At 46.3% G+C, this 26,279-nt stretch overlaps 1 protein-coding gene across 3 annotated transcripts in view; it reads right to left on the bottom strand.

Annotated features, from left to right (window-relative positions):
• Nucleotides 1-4,055: 4,055 nt before the first annotated feature.
• The window catches only part of SPTBN1 (spectrin beta, non-erythrocytic 1), a 159,406-nt gene continuing 137,182 nt past the window's right edge, over nt 4,056-26,279 (bottom strand). For 2 of the 3 annotated variants that reach the window (XM_084800103.1, XM_084800104.1), the window contains 16 exons: nt 25,163-25,387; nt 24,681-24,770; nt 24,239-24,520; nt 22,867-22,997; nt 21,531-21,735; nt 20,822-21,196; nt 17,594-17,838; nt 16,229-16,367; nt 15,306-15,390; nt 14,440-14,636; nt 13,961-14,070; nt 13,426-13,489; nt 8,819-9,057; nt 7,523-7,696; nt 6,157-6,199; nt 4,056-5,384 (listed from right to left, as the gene is read on the bottom strand). In XM_084800103.1, coding sequence (XP_084656229.1) covers nt 5,166-5,384; nt 6,157-6,199; nt 7,523-7,696; nt 8,819-9,057; nt 13,426-13,489; nt 13,961-14,070; nt 14,440-14,636; nt 15,306-15,390; nt 16,229-16,367; nt 17,594-17,838; nt 20,822-21,196; nt 21,531-21,735; nt 22,867-22,997; nt 24,239-24,520; nt 24,681-24,770; nt 25,163-25,387 — 2,823 coding nt within the window. In that variant the 3' untranslated portion in view covers nt 4,056-5,165. Of the gene's footprint in view, nt 5,385-6,156; nt 6,200-7,522; nt 7,697-8,818; nt 9,058-11,233; nt 12,076-13,425; nt 13,490-13,960; nt 14,071-14,439; nt 14,637-15,305; nt 15,391-16,228; nt 16,368-17,593; nt 17,839-20,821; nt 21,197-21,530; nt 21,736-22,866; nt 22,998-24,238; nt 24,521-24,680; nt 24,771-25,162; nt 25,388-26,279 lie in introns of those variants that run through there. The other variant, XM_084800105.1, reaches the window with a different exon arrangement.

Below are 26,279 nucleotides of genomic sequence, written 5' to 3' on the forward strand. Positions count from 1 at the left end.
CAACAATAAAATCTTAACCAAGACCACAGGAATTTTGCTAATGTATAAAATTTATAAATTTATGTGTATGCATGCATGCCAGCATGTATGTGCCCCATATGTATGCCGGGTACCCATGGGAGCCAGAAGAGGGTGTTGGATCTCCTGAAATTATAGTTACAGTTGGTTATGAACTGTCAGGTACGGGTACTGGCAACCCAACCTGGATTCTCTGAATAACACAGCAAGTGCTCTTAACTGCTCAGTTGTCTCTCCACCCCCATGTGTAACTGTGTAGCACCCCACATTAGCTCTGCCTGCCGAGCTATAAGTGTGTCTCAAGTATTCCTCCCATAGCTACTGTAATGGGGAGCTTTGCGGATGTTAGCCATAGGAGAGACAGGAGCAGAGCCCCTTGAAGGCCTTTACTACTTGGTATCTCCTGTCTGCTCTCCCAAGCCAGGTGTGGTTGGAAAATAAAGGGTCCCTGTTAGGATTTGCAATGCCACTTGTGTGGGAAAGACTAAGCTTTGTCACAGCTGGAAGCAGTCTTGGTGGGCTTTACCCTTGGGCACCCCATGAATACCTTGTGACAGACTGAGTGGAGCCATCCTGGGCCTGGAATTCAGGAAGCAGACCTGAGGACCCCACCTGGACTATTGTTTTTCTAATCGACCCTCAATGGGAGAAGGAGACCACCCTTCCCACGTGACACAGGCAGGCGGGGAGGAGAGAGCAGCAGCAGGTTCAGACCCGGCTTGAGCACACGTGGATCAGCAAACAGGCTGGATCAACACGCAGGCCAGAGACACCTAAGGACCTCTCCCATGGAATGGATACCAGAAGGTTCACTCTTTTGTCCCTTTAACCTTTTTTCCTTCTTGTGTAAGCTAGTAGGGTTGTATAATAAAGTTTATTTGTTAAGAAACAGAGCCTACACACTTGGAAGGCCGAGGCAGATAGATCTCTGGGTTTGAGGCTAGCCTGGAGTACAGGTGAGTTCCAGAACAGCCAGGGTTACACAGTGAAACCCTGTCTTGAGGAGACCTAAATAAATAAATAAATAAATAAATAAATAAATAAATAAATAAAATTGCTGTGCCAGGGGCAGCCTTGAGTATGTTGGCAAATGTGTTAAAGAGCCAAGTACCACCAGGTAGCCAGAACTGAGTTATGTACAATGTTATTCACCTCTGAATTCCAGCCCCTCCCAAAGGCAGAGGCTGAAGCACACAGTGAGGAGTGTGGCACTAAAGCCCCCGAGCACTGCTTCCTGTAGTAGTAGCCGGCACACAGTAGGTGCTTGGCAGAGGTAATGGGGGTTGTCATGGGGGCTGGTAGGAAACTCCCACAGTTTAGCCATCCTGGTCTCAAAGAGCAGAAGGTAATGTGTAAGCTAAGAGAGTAATCACAGGTGCACAGGAGCAGGCCCTGCAACCCACAAGAAAAGATTGACAGGCAGGTTTAGCAGCTGGCAGCAAGAAAGCACCTGATATGTGCACCAAGTAGCGGCTTCAAACCACACTCTACGCCATCTTCATCAAGTGGGGTGGGCAGTGACTTGCTTCCTACTACAGTTCCTGAAATACAGTTCCTCATTATCTGGTGACACCCAACCATGAAATCATTTTGTTGCCACTTTATAACTGCAATTTTGCTGTTATGAGTTTTAAGTATCTGATATACAGGGTATCTCATGCTACACCCCGCTCCAAAAGGGTCACGTGGCAGATGCCATGCATGGAAAAGCTGCAGTGAGCAAGTGCACCACGGTTTTGCATGGCTGTGATGGGTGCACTCTGCAGAGGCGTGGCCCAAGGACTTCATCTTCAGATTTCTTCTTGCTGCTGATCTGCCTTCCCAGGCTTATCATTGGATAGTCCTCACATATCTGGCGTGGTGTGACTAAACGTGGGGAGACCCTCACTGCCTACAGCCTGGTTGACTGCTTCCCAGGTGTTAGTCCACTCTGTTGGGCAAATTTCCTGCAGATCAACCTGAAGATGCACTTTTATAAAATAATGCTGTTTAGATGAACTGATTTTATAATTCCTGACAATGATTTTTTTATACAATTCCTGATTTGATTCAAGTAATTTTAAGAAGTTAAAAAGTTAAGATAGTTGATAGAAAGTTTAAAAGTTAGAATCAAAAGTAAAATGTACCTCTTCCCTATAGAACAGCAGAGACAGCAAAGGGAGTTCAGTGAACTTCCATGTGTTGTAAGCACGTAGGAAGAAAAATAGGCTTAGGACAAGTTAATGATCAAGGAAAACCTTCATTCTAAGTCAGATCCACTGACGACGTCACAAATCTTGGTTGTGCACCATGATAAGAAAAGTCATTAAATACGGAACGGGCGATTCTATTATGAATATAATCACAGAGAATGAACGATTAGCTACTTTAGAGCGACACAAGACTTCAAAAATAAGACTAAGATAGATTACCTGTTTCTGGGGAAAAAAAACTTGTCAACCTATGACGTAAAAAACTATCGCTTTGGGCTTAATAATGAAAGTGTGAGATGGAAGATAAAAATATTGCTCTGAAAGATAAAGCATGTTTAGTTAGGTGCGAGCTTTAATAGAAAAGCATGTTATCAATAATCCTGCTCTAATTACTTCTTGTGTACTGAGTTTAGCTGTTCTTGTGATAACTGATTTTATGGCTATGAGGTCATTTTTCTTCTTCTGTACAGAACTTTGCCTTAGAGGGTATACAAAGAGCTAGAGCGGAAAAAAAAAAAGGTCATTGGAGCCTGCCTTGCTTCTTTTGCTTCTTCTTTTCTTTCTCTACCATCTGGACACCATCAGTGGCACTGAGGCAGGTGCTATCATCACTGGCTCCTAAAGAGTTAAAATGCTCAGTTTCTTGCCAGCTACAAGCAGTGCTGGCCCCGAATCACCAGAAGTCTGGCCTCTGTCTGATCCTACATCCTGCCTCAGTTTACCCTGTGTGTCAAAGCTGGCCTCTGACCATCTCAACTCACAGGTTGAGAACTACTGACTTAGACGAAGTCCTTGAATGGGAGCTTAAAGCTCTGAGCAACGATTTCCCTCAGAAAATGAAGCTTTAAGAATAATGGAAATAAGTAACTAAAACAATCTAAAAGGGCAAGTGCACTCTCGAGTAGACGCTCCTGGGGGACGTGCTCTGTGTACTAAGACTTGGCCTGAATGCCTTGTGGAAATGTCCCAGGTTCCACCCTACCCAGACACCCCGTAGAGAAAGTCCCTTTGGTTCTGTAAGATAACATGCCCTCTCTTTCAAGAACCCGGTGCAGGAAACTGCTAACATTCCATTGTTTTCATTCCCACTGGAGACACAATAGGCCTCTAAAGTGTGACAAATATTTGAAGGGACAAGTCAAGGCCAAATAGAACCGTTCACAAGCCCAGTTGTCTCTTGTGGCCCCATCATGTCCACCTTCCAGGGTGTCTGGGAACAGGCACACAATGGAACAGGGCTCAGCAAGGTCTCGAGTGCAGCATAGTCGAATCCCTCCACCTAGTGCTCTTTCTGCTGAGACATGACCTTGATCAGCACAAAAGCAAATGGTTGGATTTGAAAGACACCACAACCAAGATAAGCCTCAGACTTTCCACCTCAGGAGCCCCAAGTGCTGGGGAGCCCTGTGCCAAACTTGCCGAGGGAGGAGACTCAAAATGAGCTATTACTCTGGAGCAGTGTGGATCAAACCACAGAGCCATGGCCACTTGTTTGCATACTCCCAAGGATGGCCTTGGTTCTGTAAGCGGAGGCAACAGGGGCACTACAGTTTCCCTTGGTTTAAAGTACTAACTGTACCTTGCTCTTTTTCATAAAACATTTGCCCGTCCTCATGTCAGGGCGCAAGGTTACAACACGCTATAAAATATGAAACTTGCACATGACACCACTCATTCTTGGTTTGGTTCAGCTTTCAAAGCCTGGCAGGAGTGCCACACACAAAGTGTGACGGAGGAACGCAGACTCACCATATTAATGCCTTCTGTTTGTTATTTCTTCCTCTGCAAATTCCCTGTTAGGTATGCATGCACAGGGGAAGAAAAAACACTTGCTAGACACAAGGCTAGATTTAAAAGCATTTAATGACATAGCATATATTTAACAGATAGGGCAAAAGTTGAGAGAGGTACAGGTCGTACGATGGAGCACCAGGCCTGAGCGACCACTCCCCGTCCAGGCTCAGACTCTGGAGTTCATTCCTATCAATGCCATTTTGATTGTGCAGTAAGATGAAAATTTGTCATTACAATAGTTACAGTGACAGAGAAATGCACACTATGTATCAAATAGCAAGGTAATGAAGCAAATTATAACAGTGTGGCCACGCACGAGCAAGTAACCATTAGAGTAACATTACTTTGTCCAGTAAATGCTTCAATTCCACTTATACACTTACCAATGATTTAAAGGGTTTATTATACATCTAGCTTTATTATACTTTGTACTAGAATTATCTCAAACATACAATATAATGTATTTCAGAAAAAAAAAAGATTGAAATTACAGATTATTTAAAACCTTATCAATTTCCTATTCCTTCTTGTATACCGACATTCTGAACTGTCACAGCAATTGATGCAGAAAAGCCGCATGTCGTGTGTTAGTAAGTGATGCCAGATACAAATGGTTTGGCTGGAGGTTTACACAGAGCTGCACTATGGCTGCAGCAAGAGATCATAATACACGATCTGTTTAATAAAGGTCACGCCCATCGTGGGCACTTGTAATAGTCAAGACTCAGGGTAACCACGGAAGTGAATGGAGAATAGTGTCAGGAAATCGGTCCATCGTCTCTGGAGAGCACAGCAAATATTGTGTAAGCACCGCTGCCTTGCAAACCAACAGCATCAGAGGCGGGTTATTTCCAACACAGCCTCACAAAATTGAGGAACAATTTAAATATTGAGATCTAATCTATGTAATTTCATTAAAAAAAATCTGGCCTTCCCTCTGCACCTCAAACTTTTGTAACTTGGAGATAAAATATTTAGGTATGTTTCCCCCACCCCTCAGAAATACTCTATAAATTAAAAAAATTATTATTTTTTTTAAAAAAAAGAGGAAAAAAAAAACAACTACATGGAGGAACATTAGGCACAGAGTAATGTGTTGGTCTGAGCGTGCATGCTGGACTCTCACTGGACAGGTAAGAGAAGGGCAGGGCGACAGGGAGTTCACTTCTTTTTGCCAAAAAGGCTGAACCGCTTCTCTTTGTCTTTCTCTTTGTCTTTCTCCCTCTTGCCGGGACTGGACTCGCTGGTGATGGTGACAACGCTGGTGGGTAAGGTCTGTGCCCGGCTGGATGCTGGCGTACTCTGGGTGCTGGCGGACATGTCATGTTTGTCAGAGGAGATGGCGGAGGAGATAGCCTGAATCCACGTGTTCATTTCCTCCTAGATGAAGAAAGGGACACGGGTGAGCCTCAGTCGAGAAGGGTGAGCATGAGGTATTCGGGTCTTACCTCCAGGACCACCCAAGCCTGGCAGCTGGAAGGCTCGGGAGTGGCGCCTCTAACTAGGGTCACTGTCCCTAAATGCATATCTGTTTTCTGAGTACTAGAGTGGATATGGCTCAGCCTCTCAAATGAGCCCAGTGCCACAGCTCCTGCAGGCCGTCACTCTGGGATACTGTCCTACATACCTATGAGAGCTAGTGAAGACCAGTCTCAGGCTCGAGGGTTTCATTCTCATCCTTAAATAAAAACTTGTTTCATTTTTGTCTGTGTGTGTGCATGCATGCAGATCAGAGGACACTTTCAGAATTGAATCACTCTGGATATAAACTGGATCTTGGGATTGAACTCAGGCCATTAGGCTTGGTGGCAGGCCCTTTACCAGCCAAGCCATCTTACAGCCACACCCGCTTCCAGAGTAGCTCTCTTGGTAGAAGGGGCTTTTTAAATGTAAACTGAGGTAACCCTCTCTTCTCCAGGGCATCAGGACATACACTCAGCCTCATAGCCCCTCATGAAAGGGCTTTGCCCCGAGGTTCTAGTGAATCTGGTACATGCTGCACTAGCTCCCCTCCTTTCACAAGGGACAGCAGGAGAGCATTTGCTGCTTTTAGCCCAGTGTTAGCGACTGTGGAGACCAGACAGCAGGACATCCCATAAACACTTCCATGAAGTTCAGTATCTGAGAAAAATGAAACCAAGCAGTAACTTACGTCATCTTTGGCTTGGAAGAGGTACTCATTGCCGTCATTTAGTCTGTAATTTCAAGAAAATGATATTTTACACTTATGTAGATGACGATTTCATATTAGAAAGTTAAAAAAACATAAAACATACAGGCTGGGCACAGTGGTGCACACCTTTAATCCCTGAGAGGCAGAGGCAGGCGGATCTTCATGAGTTTGACCAACCTGGTCTACAGACAATATGCCAGGGCAGCTAAGGCTATACAGAGAAACTTTGGTTCTTAATTGCTGACCAGAGATGAATTAAAGAGAAAACTTTTCAAAAATGGTGGGTTCTTTTCAAATTCTAGCTTCTGAATTTGTGTCTCCTACATCTGCACATTCTAGAGGTACCCAACTGACATGGAAAGGGTCCCCTAAACTTAGGCACAGTTGGAGGCCATCAGTGTGACCCAGTAATATCTGGCACTGCGGGTGCAGCGGCAGAACTGACTCTGAGGTCCATGGGGGATATGCTAAGATACAGTCATAAGGTCAGGCTATCTGGGACTTCTGTGACAAAATGTCTGTCTGTACGATCCAAAGGCCATGTTAAGAGTCCTCAGGAGAGCCACGCCAACTTCAACCATAACCCCAATAAAATTCCTTGGCCCAGACCAACTCCGATGAAGCCCGTCAGATCGAGAAAGCAACAGAGCCAAATCTGCAGCAAACTAAGTAACTGGCTATCATGATGTTTTACTTTTAACCCTAAAAACGCTATGTTAAAAATGTGTGTGTGTGTGTGTGTGTGTGTGTGTGTGTGTGTGTGTGTGTGTCAAAAGACCCTTTACAGGAGGCGGTTTCCTTTCCTTTCAGTCACGTGGGTTCTGAGGAGTGACTTATACCAGGCTTGGCAACAAAGCACCTTCACCCACTGAGCACCCTCCCACCCATCTTGACTTTTTTTTTTCTTCATCTTTTTAAGAAACAAAATAGCCTGCCCATTTCCAAATACAAGGAGAATGGGGTGTGGATGTGGTGTGAGGGGGTGTCTTCCACAAGGAGGGAATCATCTGGAAGCAGAAGTGTGGGAAGAGCAGGGGAGGACAGGGCCTGCCCCACCCGAGGACTTCCTGTTTGTCTCCTCGGGCTCTGGGATGACTCATAGTACCCACAATTGTAACCCCGAAGTCTGCACAAGCCAGAAAGACTCAAAATGCTTTTGTAAAGCTTCCACTATATTCTGAGACGGTAACGGTCCACCAGCAGTGCCGGTCATGATATGAAGGCACAGCTGAGCCCAGGGAAGCGCTGCCTGGGCCCCACAGCCTCTGCAGACTGGGCCTTCACTTTCTTAGGGGAGGCAGGAGGAGACGAACACCCAGGCACAGATGGAGCTTTATACCCTTACCTTAGTTTGAACACGTGCTTCTTCTTCTTGTAATCAAGGGCCACTTCACAGGCGGCCTCCTTCAAACTCACGGGGACCTCACTGTGGTAAGGGATGCCGGAAGCAGCACTCTTGGCATCTTTATAGAAGCCCATTTCTTGGTTATTTATGACACAGTAAACATTGTGCCAAGACCTGAGTGAGTGCAGCAGAGAAAGAAATATCAAGGTTCCGTGACTCATTCTTGCTGAAAGAACCCAGAATCTCACATGAAAATGATTTTCACACGTGTGCTACCCCTTGCTAAAAGCCTTTCTAAACTGAACAAATACTGGATAACAACCCCCCACCCCACCCCACGCCCACCTCCCCGGGACAGCACATATGGCTCAGTAGCAGGCTGGGAGGAACATGCAACCTGCCGTTCCTTCTGGTACACGCTGCACTCGCAGCTTTTCACTGATGCTAGGATCACGGACAAGGCTCCCAGGTACACTCTCCCTCAGCCTACGTGCTGCTTGGTTCACCTACTAACAAGAGAGTAGATAGATCCAGGGCCATTTGTATTTCTGGTGCCCCTCAGGGCGTTAGGCTAATGTGTCAGAACATCAGCCTGTAACAATAGGAAAGGCAGCGCTCGCCATGGATGCCCCATGGATGCACCGCACATCCACGGTAGTCCTAGACACCAGGTTGACCAGCTAAGCCCACAAGCTTTGGAGTTAGATGAGATTTTCACCTCAGCTTTGTCATTTACTTATGTTTAAAAACAAGAATGCTAGCCGGGCGTGGTGGCGCACGCCTTTAATCCCAGCACTCGGGAGGCAGAGGCAGGTGGATCGCTGTGAGTTCGAGGCCAGCCTGGTCTACAAAGTGAGTCCAGGATGGCCAAGGCTACACAGAGAAACCCTGTCTTGAAAAACAAACAAACAAACAAACAAAACAAGAATGTTTTTATATCCTCTCAGAGCCCCTACGTCCTCATCAGCTAAATTATTGAGACTGGTGGGGATGGTAACATGAAGACTCCAATGGAGAAGTGAGTGTCTCGCACTGCTAAACCCACGAGGAGGCCTGCGACCAAGTCACCGCACTTCAGGAAGACTGATCTTCACTCTAGTGAGCTCCTCCTCAGGGTGAGCCACAGGTCCACACGCCATACCTCCTCTCCTCACACTGAGCACTCCATTCTCACTTCTCAACCAACACAGGTCACAGAAGAGTGCAAAGCTCTGGGGCTTCTGAGTGACCGACCCTGGGCCACGCCCACGAGGTGACTGCCTTCCCGCTTCCCACTGCGCACGCGCCCACCTTTACCTGCTTGAGGCTTTCTTGTTGTGGGCCTCCCACTCGTGTTTGCGATTGAGGAAGCCTTCCATCTGGGCCGCGGGCGTCTCCTGTGTTCTGGCTGGCAGGGTGGCAGCGCTCTGGGCCGGAAGCGCGGATTTGGCCTTGCGGTCAGAGGTGGGAGAGGGGATGGGGCTGGACTCTTTGGAGCTTGTCCTCTGCTCTGCAGCACCGTTGACCATTTCACTTGTGTCCATGGTTTCTGCCATCTAGGGACAGTGGAGACGCCATTCAGCTAACTCCGAGAGCAAGGGATGCCCACATACGCTCTGACTCGCACACGTGGCTGTGTATAAATGCCTGGCACAGATGGAGGCAGTACAGTAAAACCATTGCACACCCCGCAAAGCCAGCTGGACGCCAAGGACATTAGAAGGTGGGAATGGATTAATGCCCGCCCGCTTGCGGGGAAATGAGAAAAGCAAAATGCCAGTATGAGTTTTACTGCACTCTACTCCTCTGATTACTCCATTTTTCTCTAACATAGCTCAGATCGTCTCCTCTTGTGGTTACTTTAAAACACAAAGACAATGGTAACAATCACACATATATTAAGTATGAGAGTGGACGTTATACAGCAGCCACCTTACATCCAAGGGGAACACCAGAAGGGCTGAAGTGGAAGTAAAAGGGCATTCACAACAGATGGAGAGACAATCCTGGCAGAGCTACACAGCATTCCCCCAGATGCAACAAGGAAACACCTTTGGTTTCTGAAAAAGCCTCCCTGGTTCTTCTCCCGCAGCCCTCCCCTCCAGTACCACCATAAACACATGCAGAAATTAGGACACGGTCATGCATTTCACATCTCTCATCCCTGTTAGACTGGAGCTGGAAGGAAATGAGGCAGGTCCACAAACACCAACTGAACCACATCTGCCCAAGTTGAATCGTGAGTGGGTTGATAGTTTGTGTTAAAGGAGCCGGAAAAGCCAATCACAGTCACTCAACGCCACACAGCTATTTACCCCCAAACAAAGACAGAACCAGGGCCTTCCCCATCACGGCTGGTTGATCACGGTGCCTTGCTGCACTGAGACAGCCAGGCTTCCAGCGGCTCTGACCCTTCAGTCTGGAGACGTCTTCAGGAGCGTTCCTTCCCAAGCTCACTTAAATTGTAACCCACACGGTTTTGCGGCTTTGGAAATGTAGTAGGGTCTTGATTCATTATCGTTTTCGGCCTGTGTACCATCAACTGTGTACCATTAACTGTAGCAGCCCCTGGCTGATATACCCAGGGCACGGGATTAGCAAGTTACTAAAGCAGGGTGTGGCTGACGCTTTAGTAGATTACAGACAACCTGCACCCCTCATACACAGACAAACATGGAGTATCAATGGCACAGCCATTAGCTAAAATCCCCCACCACTGCTGTCCAGAGTCAGAGTGACACCCAGTTAGCAGCAACCTTGGCAGTACAAGCGGTAGACTGGCCACCACCACTGAACACTCAGATCTGTCAACTCTCTTGCTGAGGTCTTAACTAGAGCGATGGGCCCAGTGCTGTATTTTAAACAAAGCTAATTCTCTTGGAAAATGGTAAGGAAAACTTGGCAAAAGGGTACGGAATTATAAATGTATGTAAACTACCATCATTAGCATCAAAGTTTAGGGTGTGACTAGAGACTAAGCAATCTTAAGGTTGTTTCTGATTAAAATTCTCTGTTCTCATACCAATATGGTAAATGGATTATTATGGAAAAACAACAGGGGCTGAGGGGCATAGTGCTTAGTTAGCCTGGCTGTGAAAGCAACAGCCTGCAGGCATGGTGTGAGCAATAGGCTACTACATTTCCCCCCTCCTCTTTTCACTTTGTTCTTGAGATGGCGTCTTGCTATGTTTCCCAATCCTCCCGCCTGAACTTCACCAGGAGCTGGGATTACAGGTGTGTCCCACAGCACCTGATCCTCTTCTCACTGTTAGGGGAACTTGCAGGAGGGGAACGACCAAAACAGAACCCACGTCAAAAGAATTTCACGTGGATCTTACAGTTGACAAATCTCTTCTAGTGGGATCTCAGGAAACCCATGGAAGGAGCAAGTGTGAGTCGGTGTGGAAGGCCTGAGCCAGGTGTGAGTGCAGAGAAACATGGGGTTAGTACGTACAGACACCAGGTTAAAAAAAAATTTAGTGCTGCAGCTCTGGCTTGCAAGCCAGCAGTGGCAGTGACCTGGGTGGGCTGGTTCATCTAGGAAGGGAGGTAATTTATCAGGGTTGGCCACACGTCAAGGTAGGTGAGGACAAGGGTCGTCTCTTCTCATGGAAACTCTGCAGCAAAAATTTTTTTCTTTGGAGTTAGAAGGAAAGAGAAAACCCCAAACCAGTAATGCAGAGATAATTAATGTTTATGCAAATGAGTCACTAACCAAGAAAACAATGAAAATAAAAGGAACAAAATGAATTTTAATGGACATGTGCTTTAAGCATGCCAACAGACAACACACCACGGGAGACAAACATCAAAAGCAAATCATAGTGCTATGATCAAACAATGGTACATGTGATTGCCCCCCACACATGTTGTTGCTTCTCTTTAGCAATTAGTTCAGAGTGCTTTTGTGGCCAGGCACTTCTGAGACAATGAAATCAGAGAGTGAACATGAATGCAACATGACAACTAGTAGCACAGGAAACACCTGATTGGTTTTCAAAGTACATGAAGCAACATCATTTTTGAGTTCATTAACATGAGTCTCTGCATCATCATCCAGAAGAGTGAAATTGCCTTTTCCTCTTCCAATACAATCCAATTGTTAACTAAGAACATAGACAAAATTAGGCAAATGCTAAAAAGCATCATAGCACTCCTGGCTCGTGTGCTTATGTAGGTTTTGGTTTTTTGAATTAAAAAAGCATTAAAATTTGGTATCAGTCTGGATGTTACAAAATTTAAACACACACACACACGTATGGAAATATCATATATGTGTGTTTATATACATACATATGTGTGTATATATATGTGTATATATATATAATCAATGGCATAATATGATTTGGGGCCATAAAGACATGGTCAGGGGACCATAGTGATCACAGAAAAAACTGCATTTTTTTTTCTAAAATTAATTTGGATGTGTTTTAAGGCAGAGACCCAATAATGATGCATACTAGCCCAGAACATAAGCAGCTTGGTGTCTATCTAGACACCTATCTACGCTTACAGGTAGATAGGTATGTACATAGAGATTAGGAAAAACAAACAAGATGCTATATGATGTTATCCTGACAAAAGAAAAAAAATGCATCATGAAATGAAAGACAAATCAGACTTAGCTCATGGAAAACACATACCAAACAGGCTCCTGACTCCACTAACACATCTAAATATGGCAAATGGGCAAGGGAGTGTCTTGCAAGGCTTTGCTGTAATGAGGGTTGGTTTGGTTTTGATCAGAACCAGGAAATCACCTCTTTCATCAGCTTTTACTCCTAAGAAAAAGGATTTCTGTTAAAATGTTTTTAGTCCCTGCTGGTGGCCCGATACACGCCATCCTGAGGACTCCTTACTAGAGACGGCCACGATTCATCAGAGATACAGGAGTTTCTCTCTACAGAGGCACTCAAGTGTCTCTCTAGGGCCAGGACACTTCTCCAAGTGCTCCCAGGCAGGGGCCACTGAGTGTATCGTTCAAGTAATCAGGATGAACCAAAATGGCTTTTGTTCCATTTGCTTAAACAATTAAATCATAGTTTGACACCCTGAAGCCTCCTCTAACTGAAGAAAAGGTCTGATGTCTGGTGGGCAGGCTTCTGAAACATGCTGAGAGCCGTGGCACCTGCCATGTGCCGCGAGCTGGCAGTGGTGACACTGACCAAGACAGAGCTGGTGGTGGCAGCCAGCGGCTGTAACACGTGCTACACAGAAGCCTGCAGTTCTAGGTTGAGGACTTGGCAGAACAGAGAAGATTATTGGGCTTGTACCAAGTAATAAGTGACCCGAGGGTCTCAGGACACCTGGGGCTCTGCGCCTACCACTTAAGCAGCTCCCCCGCCAAGGCTCAGCTTCCTTCATGCCGTTTAATGAATGCATTCTCCACGGAATGTTACAGAACAACTGCAGGCCTGACCTTAGCCGTGAACGCCTCCCTCCTTACGGACCAGTCTTCCTCGTTACTAAACTACCGTCAGTTAACAATACTTGTAAATACACAGCATCTACAGCAGAGACCGTGTCCGTTAGTGTAATACCTTGGGTGTATTGTACTTGTTAGATTCTAGTTTCTTCATTATGCTGTAATTTAATTTCAATTACCCTTGTAAAATCTTAATAAAAGTAAAAAGCTCACAATAAATAAACAAAACTTAAGCATGCTGCTTTGAGGCAATGAGCATCCAAATAAACATAAATTAAATGCAAACAAATACGAAATCAAGGAAAGCTATGAATTAAGTAAAAAAATTTTTAACACTTTGGGTGACGTGGAAGCCAAAAGGACAAAACCGACAGGATGTGGAAAGAGTGGTTCTTGACAAAGGTAGTGAACTTCACAGTCCAGACCACGAATGGTCACTGGCTGTCCGTCTGCTATTAAAGTTTTTGTAGTTTTGGTACGTTTGAGAGCGGTAACTAACCCGTGGAGATCCCTGCTCAGCCGGCAAACCATTCTGGGAAACTTGGTCTCCTTTTGAAGTATCCCTGTTAGGTGAGATAGGAAAGAAGAAGAAAAGGAGAGACCGGGAACAGGAAAGAAGGGAAGAGAGAAAGAGAAAGAGAAAAAAAAAAGCATGAGCACCCGTCTTTCACACAGTGTCATGTTGTCAAACCTGGCATTTCCTCATGTTTTAGACTCTAAAATAAGAGTTAAGCCTTCAGAAACACGTACATCGACTTCAGACATTTTTATGGAGCTTACAACCCACCACTAGCCTTCTGCAAATAGAGCCCCAGGGCTCCCTATCACAGCAGGCACTGGTGTGCACGTGTGTCCCGGTGCTACCCTCTACCCAGTGTGTCCCCGGGTGGCTACACAACTATAAACAGTATAAATAAAATGAATGGGAGGGACATGTGGCCTGGTTCCACAGGGCAAGGCTTAGTGCAGATGCCCCATAACTTCACTTGCTACTGAAACCACTGCTCCTGACTCTTGTGCTTCTGGCGCCTCACCATTGCTGGGACTCGGCCTCCTCTGAAACCTTCGTGCTTGGCTCTGGAGATGGCGGCCGCCTCTTTCTTTCTTCTTCCTCTTGCTGTCTGCGCACTTCCAGTAGTTCCAACTAGGAGAGAACAGACTGTTGTTTACCAGGACCTTTACTGTTTCTGAAGAAGGTTCTAGAAACCTGGAGGGTGAACACCCTAACACAACAGCATTCTGCGCATGAGCACTGTAGCTACAGTCTGAAACTGCAGGATGGAGGGCTGTCTACCCCTCCCCAGAAGTACAGAAGTCAGGGTCCATTTTCTAAGTATAAAATTTTGGAAGAAGACAGCTCGGTGCTCAAGCCCTACAGTCAAACTTTGGCTGGCGGAAGAGAGGATTTGGAATGGGGAGGCGTTCATAGTGGCCCAAGGTCACGATACGAATGACCTCACGGCCACTTGGATCCTGGAATTCCCGTAACAGGCAACATCCCAAGGCCACTTACTGTTGTCAGCCTCTCCAGGGCGGAGAATCTCTCATCCCAGGTTGCCGCAGACTTCTCAAATGCCTCATGGCGCTTTATAAGCTTCTCTACTTCGTCCACACTCTGGCCGATTTCACGGCTGGACAGGTATGGCTCCTGCCCGAGCAGCCAGGCCTCAGCCACACTGGCATCCCTTGAGAACTGATGGACTTCCAAAACTGCACAGGGAACCAAGAGTGAGTGTCCAGCACAGGGCCACATGACAACCCTGCCCTAAGTACGGCCATCTCATGATAGCAAAATGCCATTAAATGTAAACAGCGAGCCAAATAGGCAAGAATGTTGCCAGGACACATGTTACTAAGGGGTAATTCACTTTTAATTGGGTCTTGATTTAACCTAATATATAAAAAAATTTTAAAAATACTATTTTGGCATCTAATATTTTTCTGTTTGCCAAATATGAATACAAGTTAAATTTTATACATAAACACATACTGCAAAAATTTTAAGAATATTTCTATTTTCCAAGAGCCATATGTGGACAGTGGCTTTTAACTGGACTCTATAGGCCTAGAATGTACCAGAGTACTGAGATAAGCTCTCAGAGCCGCAGAGGATACACAACCTACGCACACCACACTACACAGGCAGAGCAGAAATCCACATAGCAGCCTGTATAAGGTTGAAATCTGGTTTTCTCTTGTGGAATTGAGAGGGTAGGAATACTAAAAAAGGAGGAGGCAGGGCCCTTGTCCTCCTTGTGAGAAAAGTTCTCCTCCCATTGCAGTTATGAGGCATTAAGAAACATTACATTAAAGAAATAAACGTGTATGGTTTCTACAGACACCTAGAAAGAAAGATAAATGAAGCATGCACGTCCTTACTCAGTCTCAACCATTCCCATCGGTCTTCCCACTTGTCAATCATTTCTTTTCTTTTTTCCGTCAACTGCAGTAACTTTTCCTTGATCTGCACAAAAACAAAGGCCTTAAGAGAACACTGCCACCTTTTGTCTTTCCCAGACTGGCACTTTGTACTTGAAATTTTACTTCCCCTCAGCTAAGAATGGTCAGCATACGTGTATATTTTGTGTCTTGGGAGTGGAGAGGAAAACACAGCTAAGGGGGTGTGGGGGGAGCTCTACTCAAAGCTGCCTGCCTCACCAGACTTTGGGGCTCCTTGAGACAGTAACATTTATGAAGAGAAGAACATTAATGCTGGCAAAGCCTTGGCGTATCTGAGAGACATCCATTCCTGTGAAGGATGCTACTACACACGGGGCATGAGTGCCACTGCCCTAACCAGAGCCTGCAGCCGTCCACCGAAGAGGCCACATGAAGGGTTAACCCACCCATCTGACTGAGGTCCCAGGCTACTTTTAGACCTGGGACCCTCAAAAATCATCTCTGGCCAAACAATTACTGGTTTGAGGCCTACAGTTTCATGTAACAGTTACTCTAGGCAGACGGAATAAATTCCAACACGGTGTAAACAGTGCACTGATCATTTCTGGTGTGCAGGAGACCCGCTGAAGTAGGCCCTCTACTAAAGCGCACAGCTACAAAGAATGAAAATACCAGGAAGACTCCAACTACACTGAACATGTGGGCTTGAATTTGCCATTCCTTAATACAGTTCAATAATGATTTACCCCATGTTAGGTATTAAATTGGGACCCAGAGATTATCTAACTGTCTATAGATTGTGAGAGGTCCAGGAACCAATCCCTGTGGATTGTGAGAAGTCATTTTACATCCTAACACCGGCTGAGTTCACGGGATGCCCCAAAGCAAAAGCAGTATCCTACCTCCTCAGAAGCATAGTGTTTCCTTGCCAGCAGGGTCTTCCCAAGTTCGATACAGGTTGTAAAACTGTCATTACGAGCATCAATTTCAGCTTTGATACCTTGATGATTATTCATTAACAGTTCAACAGATGACACATCCCTATAAGAAAGTAGTATCCCCTTTAAGAGACCAAGCTTTTCAAATAAATATAGGTTTTAAAACACATGATTTGAATGAAATGGACAGCGTAAGTTTCCCTTTTCAGGGTGAGTCGCTGGGGCTAAAGCTCAATAACACTCAGGCCTAGCTAGCTCCGTAACACTCAAAGAGAGCAATCTTTAAAGTGCATACAAGAAAACAACTGGATTTCTGTTCACATCTTTATCCTTAAATGCAATGCAGGCAGACACTCCATCAAGAAGGCACAAACGCAGTTAGCTGCAACAAAGTGCAGCTGATAGTTGATGCCTTTGAGACAGCACGTCTGTAATCTCAGCATGATGCATGAGGCCAGCTTGGCTGTAGAGTGAGACCATGTTTCAACAAAGCAAAGAAAAACGAAAGAGAGGAAAAGCACCCAGGCATGGACTTGTAAGACCAGAGGTAGAGGATAGAAGTTCAAGGCCAGCCTAAGTTAGTAAGTTACATGAGATACTGAGTTAGCAAGCACATGAGATACTGTCTCAAAAGTAACACATTTAAAAAATTTAAACGCTAGCTACTAGGGAGGCTGAGGCACAAGGAATGCAGTTTAAGGCCTGCTTAGCAATTCAGTGAGAGCTTGTTTCAAAGAGAGATGGGTGGGTAGGGACGCAGGCATAAGACCCTGGTTCAATGGCTGCAGACAGCCATGTGTGCATGAGTAGGGGACGGGGCTTAGAGATCAAAGACTACTTTTGCCTTAAGACATTCTCGTGGAGCAGAATCAACAGCCTGGCAAAGAACACAGCTGCTTGCGACTTTAATAAGGATGCCCAGCACTCTGTTCACCATGCACTTTACTTCTTGGTTACAACAGGAGCTGGCAGGGGTGAACTGCTGGTTATGTATTTGCTTCTATTCATCTATTAAACTTCATTGCTTTGAATGGAACTGAACTAAAGGGACGATAACAATCATTTCAGGTTCAGGACACCTTTGAAACAAATGTCAAAGGTGAACATCACCTTTGTAATATATACGAGCAGTGACTTTTGGTATAACAAAGACACAGAAAAATAACTCAAAAAGCCTAGGAATATGCAACATGTGAATGTGGGCGAGAGAGCCTAGGAGGCATGAATGCTACCCACAGCTCCTTGCTCCATAGCAACACTGTGTGGCAGGTGACTGAGGCAGCGGCAGCTCCTTTCTGAACATCACAGCTCAGAGGCTAGGCGTCTTACCGTGGTTTCTCCTGGGCTTCGATCTGCCGGATGACGTCTTCCATCCAGAGCATGAGGTCGCGCACCATGCTGAAGAAGCGGAACTTGTCTCCTGTGTCCACCAGCCGCACCCTGCGACCCTCACAAGCGTCTAGCAGGGCCTTCCAGGCTTCCAGGACCTCGTTCTCCCGCTTCTGGATGTCATCAGCCTTGTCCCCTGCATAGGCTGCCTGGAGGCTGGCTGCATCCTCCTGCAGCTGCCTCACCTGTGAAGCCGTGGGGGAGAGAAGCCAGGTTTCACTGCTGTGGCCTTGCACATCACCCATTCCCTTCCTTGCCTACTGGGAGGAGAGCACCAGTTGCTGGGCCTGTGCCCTTTGACCAATTCCTGTCTCACTGGGTAGAGCCAAGTCACAGAACCCCATACCACTGAACTAGTTACTAAACACTGTTCAAACAATAAAACAAACAAAATGCTGAGGAAGGTTCTCCAGAGACATGAAGACAGAGTTGGGTGGGGACATATCTAGGTATATTCAGAAATACCTTGAGTGCCTGGGTGTGGTGGCACACACCTATAATCTCTAAACTTCAGAAGCAGAGGCAGGAGGATCACGTGTTCAAGGTCATCCTCAGCTATATGGTGAATTCTAGGCCAGCCTGGGCTACATGAGACCCTAATTTTAAAAAAACGGGGGCAGGGGAGTGGTGACAGATGTTTCACCAGGTAAAAGAACTTGCCACATAAGCCTTGATGAGTTGAACACCCGAACACACAGCACAGTAGAAAGAGAGGGGCTGACTCTAGAGAGCTGTCATTTGATCTATACAACACACCAAATACTGTTTTAAATGTGTGACAGTATGCTTAACACTCTACTTTTTGTGCTGTAGAGACCAAACCAATGCCATTTTGTGTTCAGATAATGAATACCTGACACCCACCCTCCCTGGAGTCTCCTGAGATAATTAGTAACCATTCCTAGGAGGTTGCACCGGGCCGACCAATCAGAGATATAGGTCACAGTGACCAGAACAAAATGAAAAACTACCCCCTGTGGTCTGGTCCTAGTTCCCCAGCCAATCAGTTTAAAGGGCAACTTTCCTTAACCTATCATGAAACAGCAAGGCTTGGAACCGCCCCCTACAGTTTTTTCCCTTAAAAACCCTGTTCCCCTACCACTAGGGGCCGCCATCTTCCATCCTCATGAGGGGGTTGGTGATAAAAGCTCTCAGCTTGAAATAAATAAGAGCCTGTGTAATTTGCATCTGGCTGACTCCTGGCGGTCTTTGGGGGTTTCACAACTTGGGCATTACAGTGCCAAAAGGGTGAAAAACAGGCTATGATGGTTTTTTGGGGTTTTTTTGGCCATTATAGTAGAAACTAGAGACTATTTTATGCTTTTCTTTTCTTTTGAAACAGAGTCTTACAATGTTGCCCTGGCTGTCCTGGAACTCACCATGTAACCAGGCTGGCCTCAAACTCAGATCCACTGCCTCTGCCTCCTAGTGCCACCACACCCAACTATCTTATACTTAGGTGTCCACTTGCATTGTGTTGATTATGAAACACCTAACCTATGAGCAGTGCCATACATCAAGACGCAAGCCTGCCATCATCTGGTGGTGATTTGGGAGAAAGGTGGATTATCAACCCTTAATTATACAGAAAGCCTTTAATGGTGGCAAGAACATGAAGTTTCTGAAGAAGATACACAGAAGATGCCACGGGATTTGGTTTGCATGTTCTACAGTTCCTTGGGAAGTGGTCTCTAATACGGAATTACACTTATGGTATATAATTCAATGCAAGTGGTAGGAAATTACTTGAAACTCAATTTCCTTGTCTTCCAAATCACCATTTCTTGTGCCTCTGGTTATTTTATTACAGGCTCTCTCAGTAACAAGGTAGGAGAAGCTAGCACAATGAAAATTCCCATGGCCATTAGCCACTGCTTTGGCCACTCAGGACTTTTATTGCATTGACTCCTCCCATCCCACTACTCTGCTCTCTTGTGGGACGGAAATGGTGGCTGGTCAAGCTGGCACAAGAGGACACAGCCAAATAAGATGAGAAGCATGTGCCAAGGGGTCTTCTGCTCTGTACTGATCTGGTGGGCCAGTGCCTTTCTATGGCTCTAAATTGCTCCCATGGTGATACGGTGAGGTAGGTGGAGTCCTGCAGACTTGAAGAAGCTGCTTCCTGTTCTGTGATTTAGTGAAAACCAGGGGTCTCACCATCCCTTGAGCCTCCTATAGATCTGAAGGTAAATAGTTTTATCCATGGGAAGGACCTGTTTCTTAGTTGTCTCAAAAGCATTCTTTAGCATTTGCTGTGTGACAAGAACCAGAACACATTCACAGGCCTTCCTGTTTTACAAGGAATATCTCAGTCCTCAAAGCATCAGGAAACCGAGGCATAGAGAGGTAAATTAACTCACAGCCACGGAGAGCGACAGAAATAAGAATCTATATGAAGGTCAGAAGACAATGCTGTGAACCAATCCCTCCACAGAGTAAGTCCTCAGTAGGGAAGCATGGGGAGGCCCCCAGGACAAAGTCTGCCTTTCTTGGCAGGGGAGGGGCTAAGTCATTTTCCCATCTGGTTGCTTTATCCTAAGACAGCAAGCAACACTGCATCTATATCCAAGAGAAACTGCTCAGCCCCAGTCAAAACTGCACTCCACCTAGCCTTCTGACTCTACACTAGTCACCTGCTCTTAAGAAGCAAGAACAGAACTCCTGACGTGCTCAAGATTTTTAAAAAATTAGACAAAATTGGCTTCTTCTCTAGGAACATCATTTTTGGGGGGTCGGAGTAGGAGACAGGAACTATTTTTCAGCAGCAAGATCTAAGACTAATGAGGAAGTACAGAGATTGGAAGGCAGACTAGAGAGGGATTCTGCCAGAGCCTCACGGCTACACTGTTTGCTCATCAACGTCCTTAAAGTAGTTTCAGTGCTCAGCCATTTAATGTGGTGCTAGGGCTAAAGATCAGGCCTGTTGAGATGTTAGGTTAGGAAATCCAGAGAGAAGAGAAGGGATCTTGGGGGTAGGGATGAGGAGAAAGTAAAGGGATACACGGTAACAAGAAAGCAGAAGTGGGGACCACCTGAGAAAAGGAAGTGGGGCCAGGGAACATGGGGTGAGTAGTGGCGGAGAGGAGGAGGATGGAAACAAAAGAGCGGCTCACGATGCACAGAGGTCATCTATAAGGAGACTCCCTCGCCCTGGGCCACTCCACCCACCTGAGTGCCCAGAGCTTGGATGTCGTGCTCAAAGGTGGTGTGCATTCTCTGCAAAGTCTCCACGGTGTTCTGATCTCGTCCAAGCTCCTCAGGGAGTTTCTTGTGTTTGTCCTGGATGCGGCCAAAGATCTCCTTGGCATCATGGTAGAATTTATGCAGTTCATAAGAGGCAGCGAGAATCTGTGTTCTCGTGTCAATGAGCTCTAGGAGGTCAGCCCAGGCTTCATTGAGGCCATCTTTCCACTCAGCGATGGTGGCAGCATCTGAATGCCCAGAGTTGATGAGGTCATCTGCCATGTGATTAACGGTATCCACACGCTCCTGTCCAATGTTTCCTGTGTCTCGAGCAAATTCTCGGAACCGTTCCTGCAACATCTGAAATGGGATGCAGATGAAGAAATCACTGAGGGCCCTGTGGAGGCTTTACACCCATCACATGAATGCTGCTGGAAGGAAACTGCCAAGTGGGAGGAACAGGTTGATATTCAAGCCCCAAGAACCACATATCCCTACTACAGAACCCATCTTGTCCCTTTGTGGAGAGGTAAGCCGATCCAGGACATCACCACCTGACAAACGCACCACCTTGAAACCACACCCACGACCTTCGGTGTGAGGCTACGCATCGTACTTGCTCACAGCCTAGGAACCCGTCGGCCTCCCATACCACCACCCACCGCACAGCTACCACTACGCCCCAGGTACTTGCCGTGACATGCTCATAGTCCTGTCCCAACTCATGGGACCCTGCGACCACTTCCCTCTCGGCGATCCACTGTTCCAGGTCATCGACCTCCCTGTTGAGCTGGAACAACCTGTGCCTCTCATCAAGCTTTCCTCTCCTTTCCTCAGCAAGGTCCTTCAGGCCAGCATATAGCTTATCGACTTTTGACTGCCGCATGCTAATACGCTCACTGTAAAAGAGACCGAGCAATGAGGAAAGGACCTCAAATGTCTTCTTCTGGAGAAAAATGAGTGAAGATAATCAAATTTACCCCAAGAAGCTTCTGTTTAACCTATTTTGTCTAAAAAAATAAAACCCTGAATAGCCTCAATTTCAAATGAAGGCCACCCTGAATTTTTTTTCCCCACTGCTAAAAGTTAATGCAAAACATTGGAACCTTCTTCCATTGCCAAAGGGTGCAAACCATTCACTAGGGCTCTTCCCTGGCTCTGGGTGCTCCTGTTTCCTCCGTCACAAGTGAGGCTAAGGGTACGGAGTTTCTCACCAGAATTCTATCTCATGATAGGAAATCAGGACCAAGGCCGTGCTGCTGCCTGTCCCTTCTGGGGAATCTGATTGTGCCCACCCTGAGGACCTCACGTAACAACAGACCCGCTGACCTCACCTTTCCCAATCTGCCTTGCAACAAACACACAAAGACAATTCCTTTCCTTTCTGAGTCTTAAAAGGTGGTTTCCAAGAAAGCCCGAGAAGATTGCTCGTTTTGTCAAGTTAACTAACACAGCAGCCGGGGGAATGGAAGAGTTGACACCCTCCCATGTTTTTCCTCTGGTTTTCTAGTGCAAAAGTTAGGATGTGCTATTGTTTTGTTTTTTGAGAGCCTTTTATTTCACAGGTCTATGTACTCTTGTCTCTCAGTCCCCTTAAATTACTGCTTTCTCAAACTGACATTTTTCTTTTCTTTTAAGACAGGGTCTCATTATATAATCCTGGCTAGCCTATAATTGGCTATGTAAACCAGGCTGGACTTGAACCCAGAAATCTAACTGCTTCTGCCTCCCCAATACTGGGATTAAAGCCATGTACCACCACATCTAGCCTACTGGCCTAAAACTGGATGACTTTTTCAACCCGAGTATGTACTTTCATCACCTCTTTCAACTAGGTCGTGGCCAATGTGAGATATTCAACAAGCAAGAGAAACTGCTGAGTAATAATTTACCTTTCCAATACAATGTTAGCTCTTTGGTCAATGACCCACTTTACTACTACTGTATGACCAACGGTGCCATTTTTCTTTTAGGGTCCTTCATTGAACAACCAACAGGTTGGTTGGCCTCATTCTCAGAATGTCTCTCACCTTTCGGGATGGCTGTCAGCTACCAGGGCCCGGCTAGTCTTTGAGAGCTGGTGTACCGTCTCTGCATAGTCCTCAACAGCTTGTTCCAAAATCTGGTGCTTTTTCAACATGGAGACAGCACTCTGTTCATCCTGCAAACAAAGAGGTTGTCAAAACTAGAGCCAGACACTATGCTTGGGGTGATAAATTAATTGCACGGTGGTGGCAAAGAAAAGGAGCATCAGAAAGAAAGAAAAACAAACCTGTATGATATGGCTGTGAACACAGACCCATTTGAGCGCAGTACCAGGGACTAAAGAGGGCCTCTGGGGGCTAGAGAGATGGCTCAGAGGTTAAGAGCATTGCCTGTTCTTCCAGAGGTTCTGAGTTCAATTCCCAGCAACCACACGGTGGCTCAGAGCCATCTAAAATGATATCTGGTGCCCTCTTCTGGCATGCAAGTGTATATGCAGACAGAGCATTGTATACATAATAATAAATAAATAAATAAATCTTAAAAAAAAAAAAAAAAAAAAAAAAAGAGGGCCTCTGCAGAGGGGAACATGTGACCAAGGCCCTTCTAAGGTAGAGAGACGCTTAAGGAAGTCTAATGTATCTTAGCTAAAACCTCCAGCCTGTCAAGTGTGAATGATTATCAGCAGTGTACAGCCTTATAGTACATTTAAAACCATTTGTATGTTGCAGAGCCTGTGTGATCCTGTAAATGATTCCAGAAGACTTCTGCTAAAACAAAACAAAACAAAAAACAGTAAGTGGGCTGGGCATGGTGGGACATGCCTGTAGTTCCAGCACTTGGGAGACAGAGGCAGGTGTATCTCTGTGAGTTCAAGGTCAGCCTAGGCAGGGCTACATTAGCAAAGCCTTGTCTCAAACAAACAAAAAGATTTTATGGGGCTGGAGGGACGGCTCAGAGGGTAAGACGTTGCTCTTTTAGAGGGTCCTGAGTTCAATTCCCAGCAACCACATGGTGGCTCACTGCCATCTATAATGAGATCTGGTGCCCTCTTCTGGTGTGCAGGCATACATGCAGGCAGAATACTATATATATAATAAATAAATTTTAAAAACTTAAAAAAAAATTTTTTTTTATTTATTTGTCTCCAGATTACCTACTTTTAATCCTAGCAGGCAGCCTAAGGCAAGAAGATCACGAATTTGAAGCCAGTCTGGGCTACATATTAAGCTCTGGACCTGCATGTATCACATACTTAACACTTCAAGGGAAACAACAGGCAGATGTTTAAAGTCTGTCTTTACTTTTGGCATCAACAGGCAGCAGGTGAAATGTGTCACTAGCATCTAAGAGGATCTGAGCAGGGCACTCTTTTGAGGCACACCTGCTTCCTCACGGGAGTCTGGAAGCTTCTCTCACCTTGGCCTTTTCCTCAGACATCATGTACAGCTCCTGCTCACTCATCCATGCCTCTGCCTCAGCTGCATCAAAGTAGTACTGCTGGGCCTTGTGGGCCTCCTCCAGCCGCCTGTGGCGCTTCTCAGTCTCCTCAATGAGGAGCCCCCACAGCTGCTTCAGGTCGGCGAGCCTCTGCCTGATGGCCTCGGCATTGAGGCTGCTGCTGTCTGTGATGATGTTTTGACTCCTCTCAAAGATGTCATCAATGCGAGGCTGGTGTCCCTGGATTTCTTTCTGAAGGGTCTGTGCAGAAGAGGCAGAAACAGTTCGCTAAATGGCCATGGCCTGGTACTTTACTTTGGTGCTCAGTAGAACTCAGAAGCCTTCAAAGCTCTCACACCTCCTCTGTGCTATGACGCACACTCATTCATCAGACACAGCCGGCCTAGGCAGACATGCTTACCTGATTTTTCTTTATTAACAGCTGCACAGTTTGAAGGTTATGGCCATGATCTGTGGAAGTGGCCAAAGGCATCCTCTCGCCAACCCACAGCTAGAAAGAATTGAAAGTCAACAGTGGTCAGGAGCACACGCAAGGACAAACGAACGCTCCAAGTACGAGCACAAGGATGACAAGGGAAGCGCCAGGCAGGAAAGGCCCAGGCTTTGCTCAGAGAGCTGCGAGGGTACACAACTGCCTCCTCTTGGATACGAGGCAGGAGCCAGTCTCCCAAACTTACTCCACTCTTGGTGTTAGAAACGCGGGGAGCCCTATGGTTGGTTGGTTTAAGTCCTATTCTAGAGGCATTAAAGTCCTGGAGTGTCTTCAGAACGCCAGACTGCATGTGAGGGGACAGATCACTGCAGCACGGAGGATGGGCTATGAGGGCTCGAGTCAACGACATGGTCTGGGGCAATACAACAGGACAGGTGAGGGCTACTCACAATCTCGTCTTCCACATCCCTGTTGAACTGATGGATCTCTTTGGAAGCCAACAGATTATGCTTCCTCTCATTCAGGGGCTCCAGAAGCTCCATGAACTTGGTCTGCACAGTGAGGCGCTTGCTGTCCACCTCATCGGTGCTCTTGCCCTCCTGACTCAGGGCCTGGGCTTGGCTCTGGAGCTCTTCAATCTCCTTCTTCCGCACTTCCATCTGATTCTCCAGCATCTGAGGGAACGAGACTGCGTCAGAGCCAGAGGAAACACAGAGACTCAGTTTCACACTTTGATTTGGGCACTGGCTGCGTGGAAGACTGAACTGAAGAATACAAACATAAACAGCGGAAAGGCCAAGGAACAGAGTACCAGTGAGCACACCAGCTCCTAGAGTCGTGCGGGTGACGTGGGAACACAGCAGCCATTCCCTGAAGGAAAAGGGCAGAAGTGGAAGCCCAAGTGTTCACTGAGGCGCCATCACACCCACCACACCCCACAGCAGGTTATACACCAGGGAACTGGCATCTGAAGCTAACAGTAACCTTCCCAGGAAGAGGCAGCAGCTACTCGTTAATGCACAGTGACTCGAAGAGCAAAGTAACCATACTTGTAACAAAAGAGTGAATGAGCCTTTGGATGACAAAGCCAGGCTCAGAATTCAGCCAAGCTATCTTGGCAGTAACCAGTTGTAAGGATAACTGCTGGCCTTAGGACTGTAAAATACTGTGAGGTTAGGAAAGGAGGCACTGGAAAAAAAATCTGACCACTAATATTAAAAGAAATCAGTGCAGCTGGGTGTGATAGTGCACCCCTTTAATCCCAGTGCACAGGAAGATCTTGCCAGCCTGCCCTACAAGGTGAGTTTCAGGACAGCCAGGGCTAGAGATCCTGTCTCAAACAAAAACCAAACCAAACCAAACCACAACAGCAAGAAACCCCAAACCCCAAGAGGATGTGTGCGCATGTTTGTGGCCGTGTGGCTATCTGTAAATATTGCATATGGAGACCAGTGGACAAGTACGGATCCTATTCTCAGGACTGCCAGCCACCGTCTTTGGAACAAGGTCTCACTGACCTGGGGCTGACCAATTAGGCTGGACTAGCTGGTCTGTTTCTGCCTCCTC

This window comes from Acomys minous (genome assembly GCF_964271855.1).
Source record: "Acomys minous genome assembly, chromosome: 10".
NCBI classification, from domain to species: Eukaryota; Metazoa; Chordata; class Mammalia; order Rodentia; family Muridae; genus Acomys; species Acomys minous.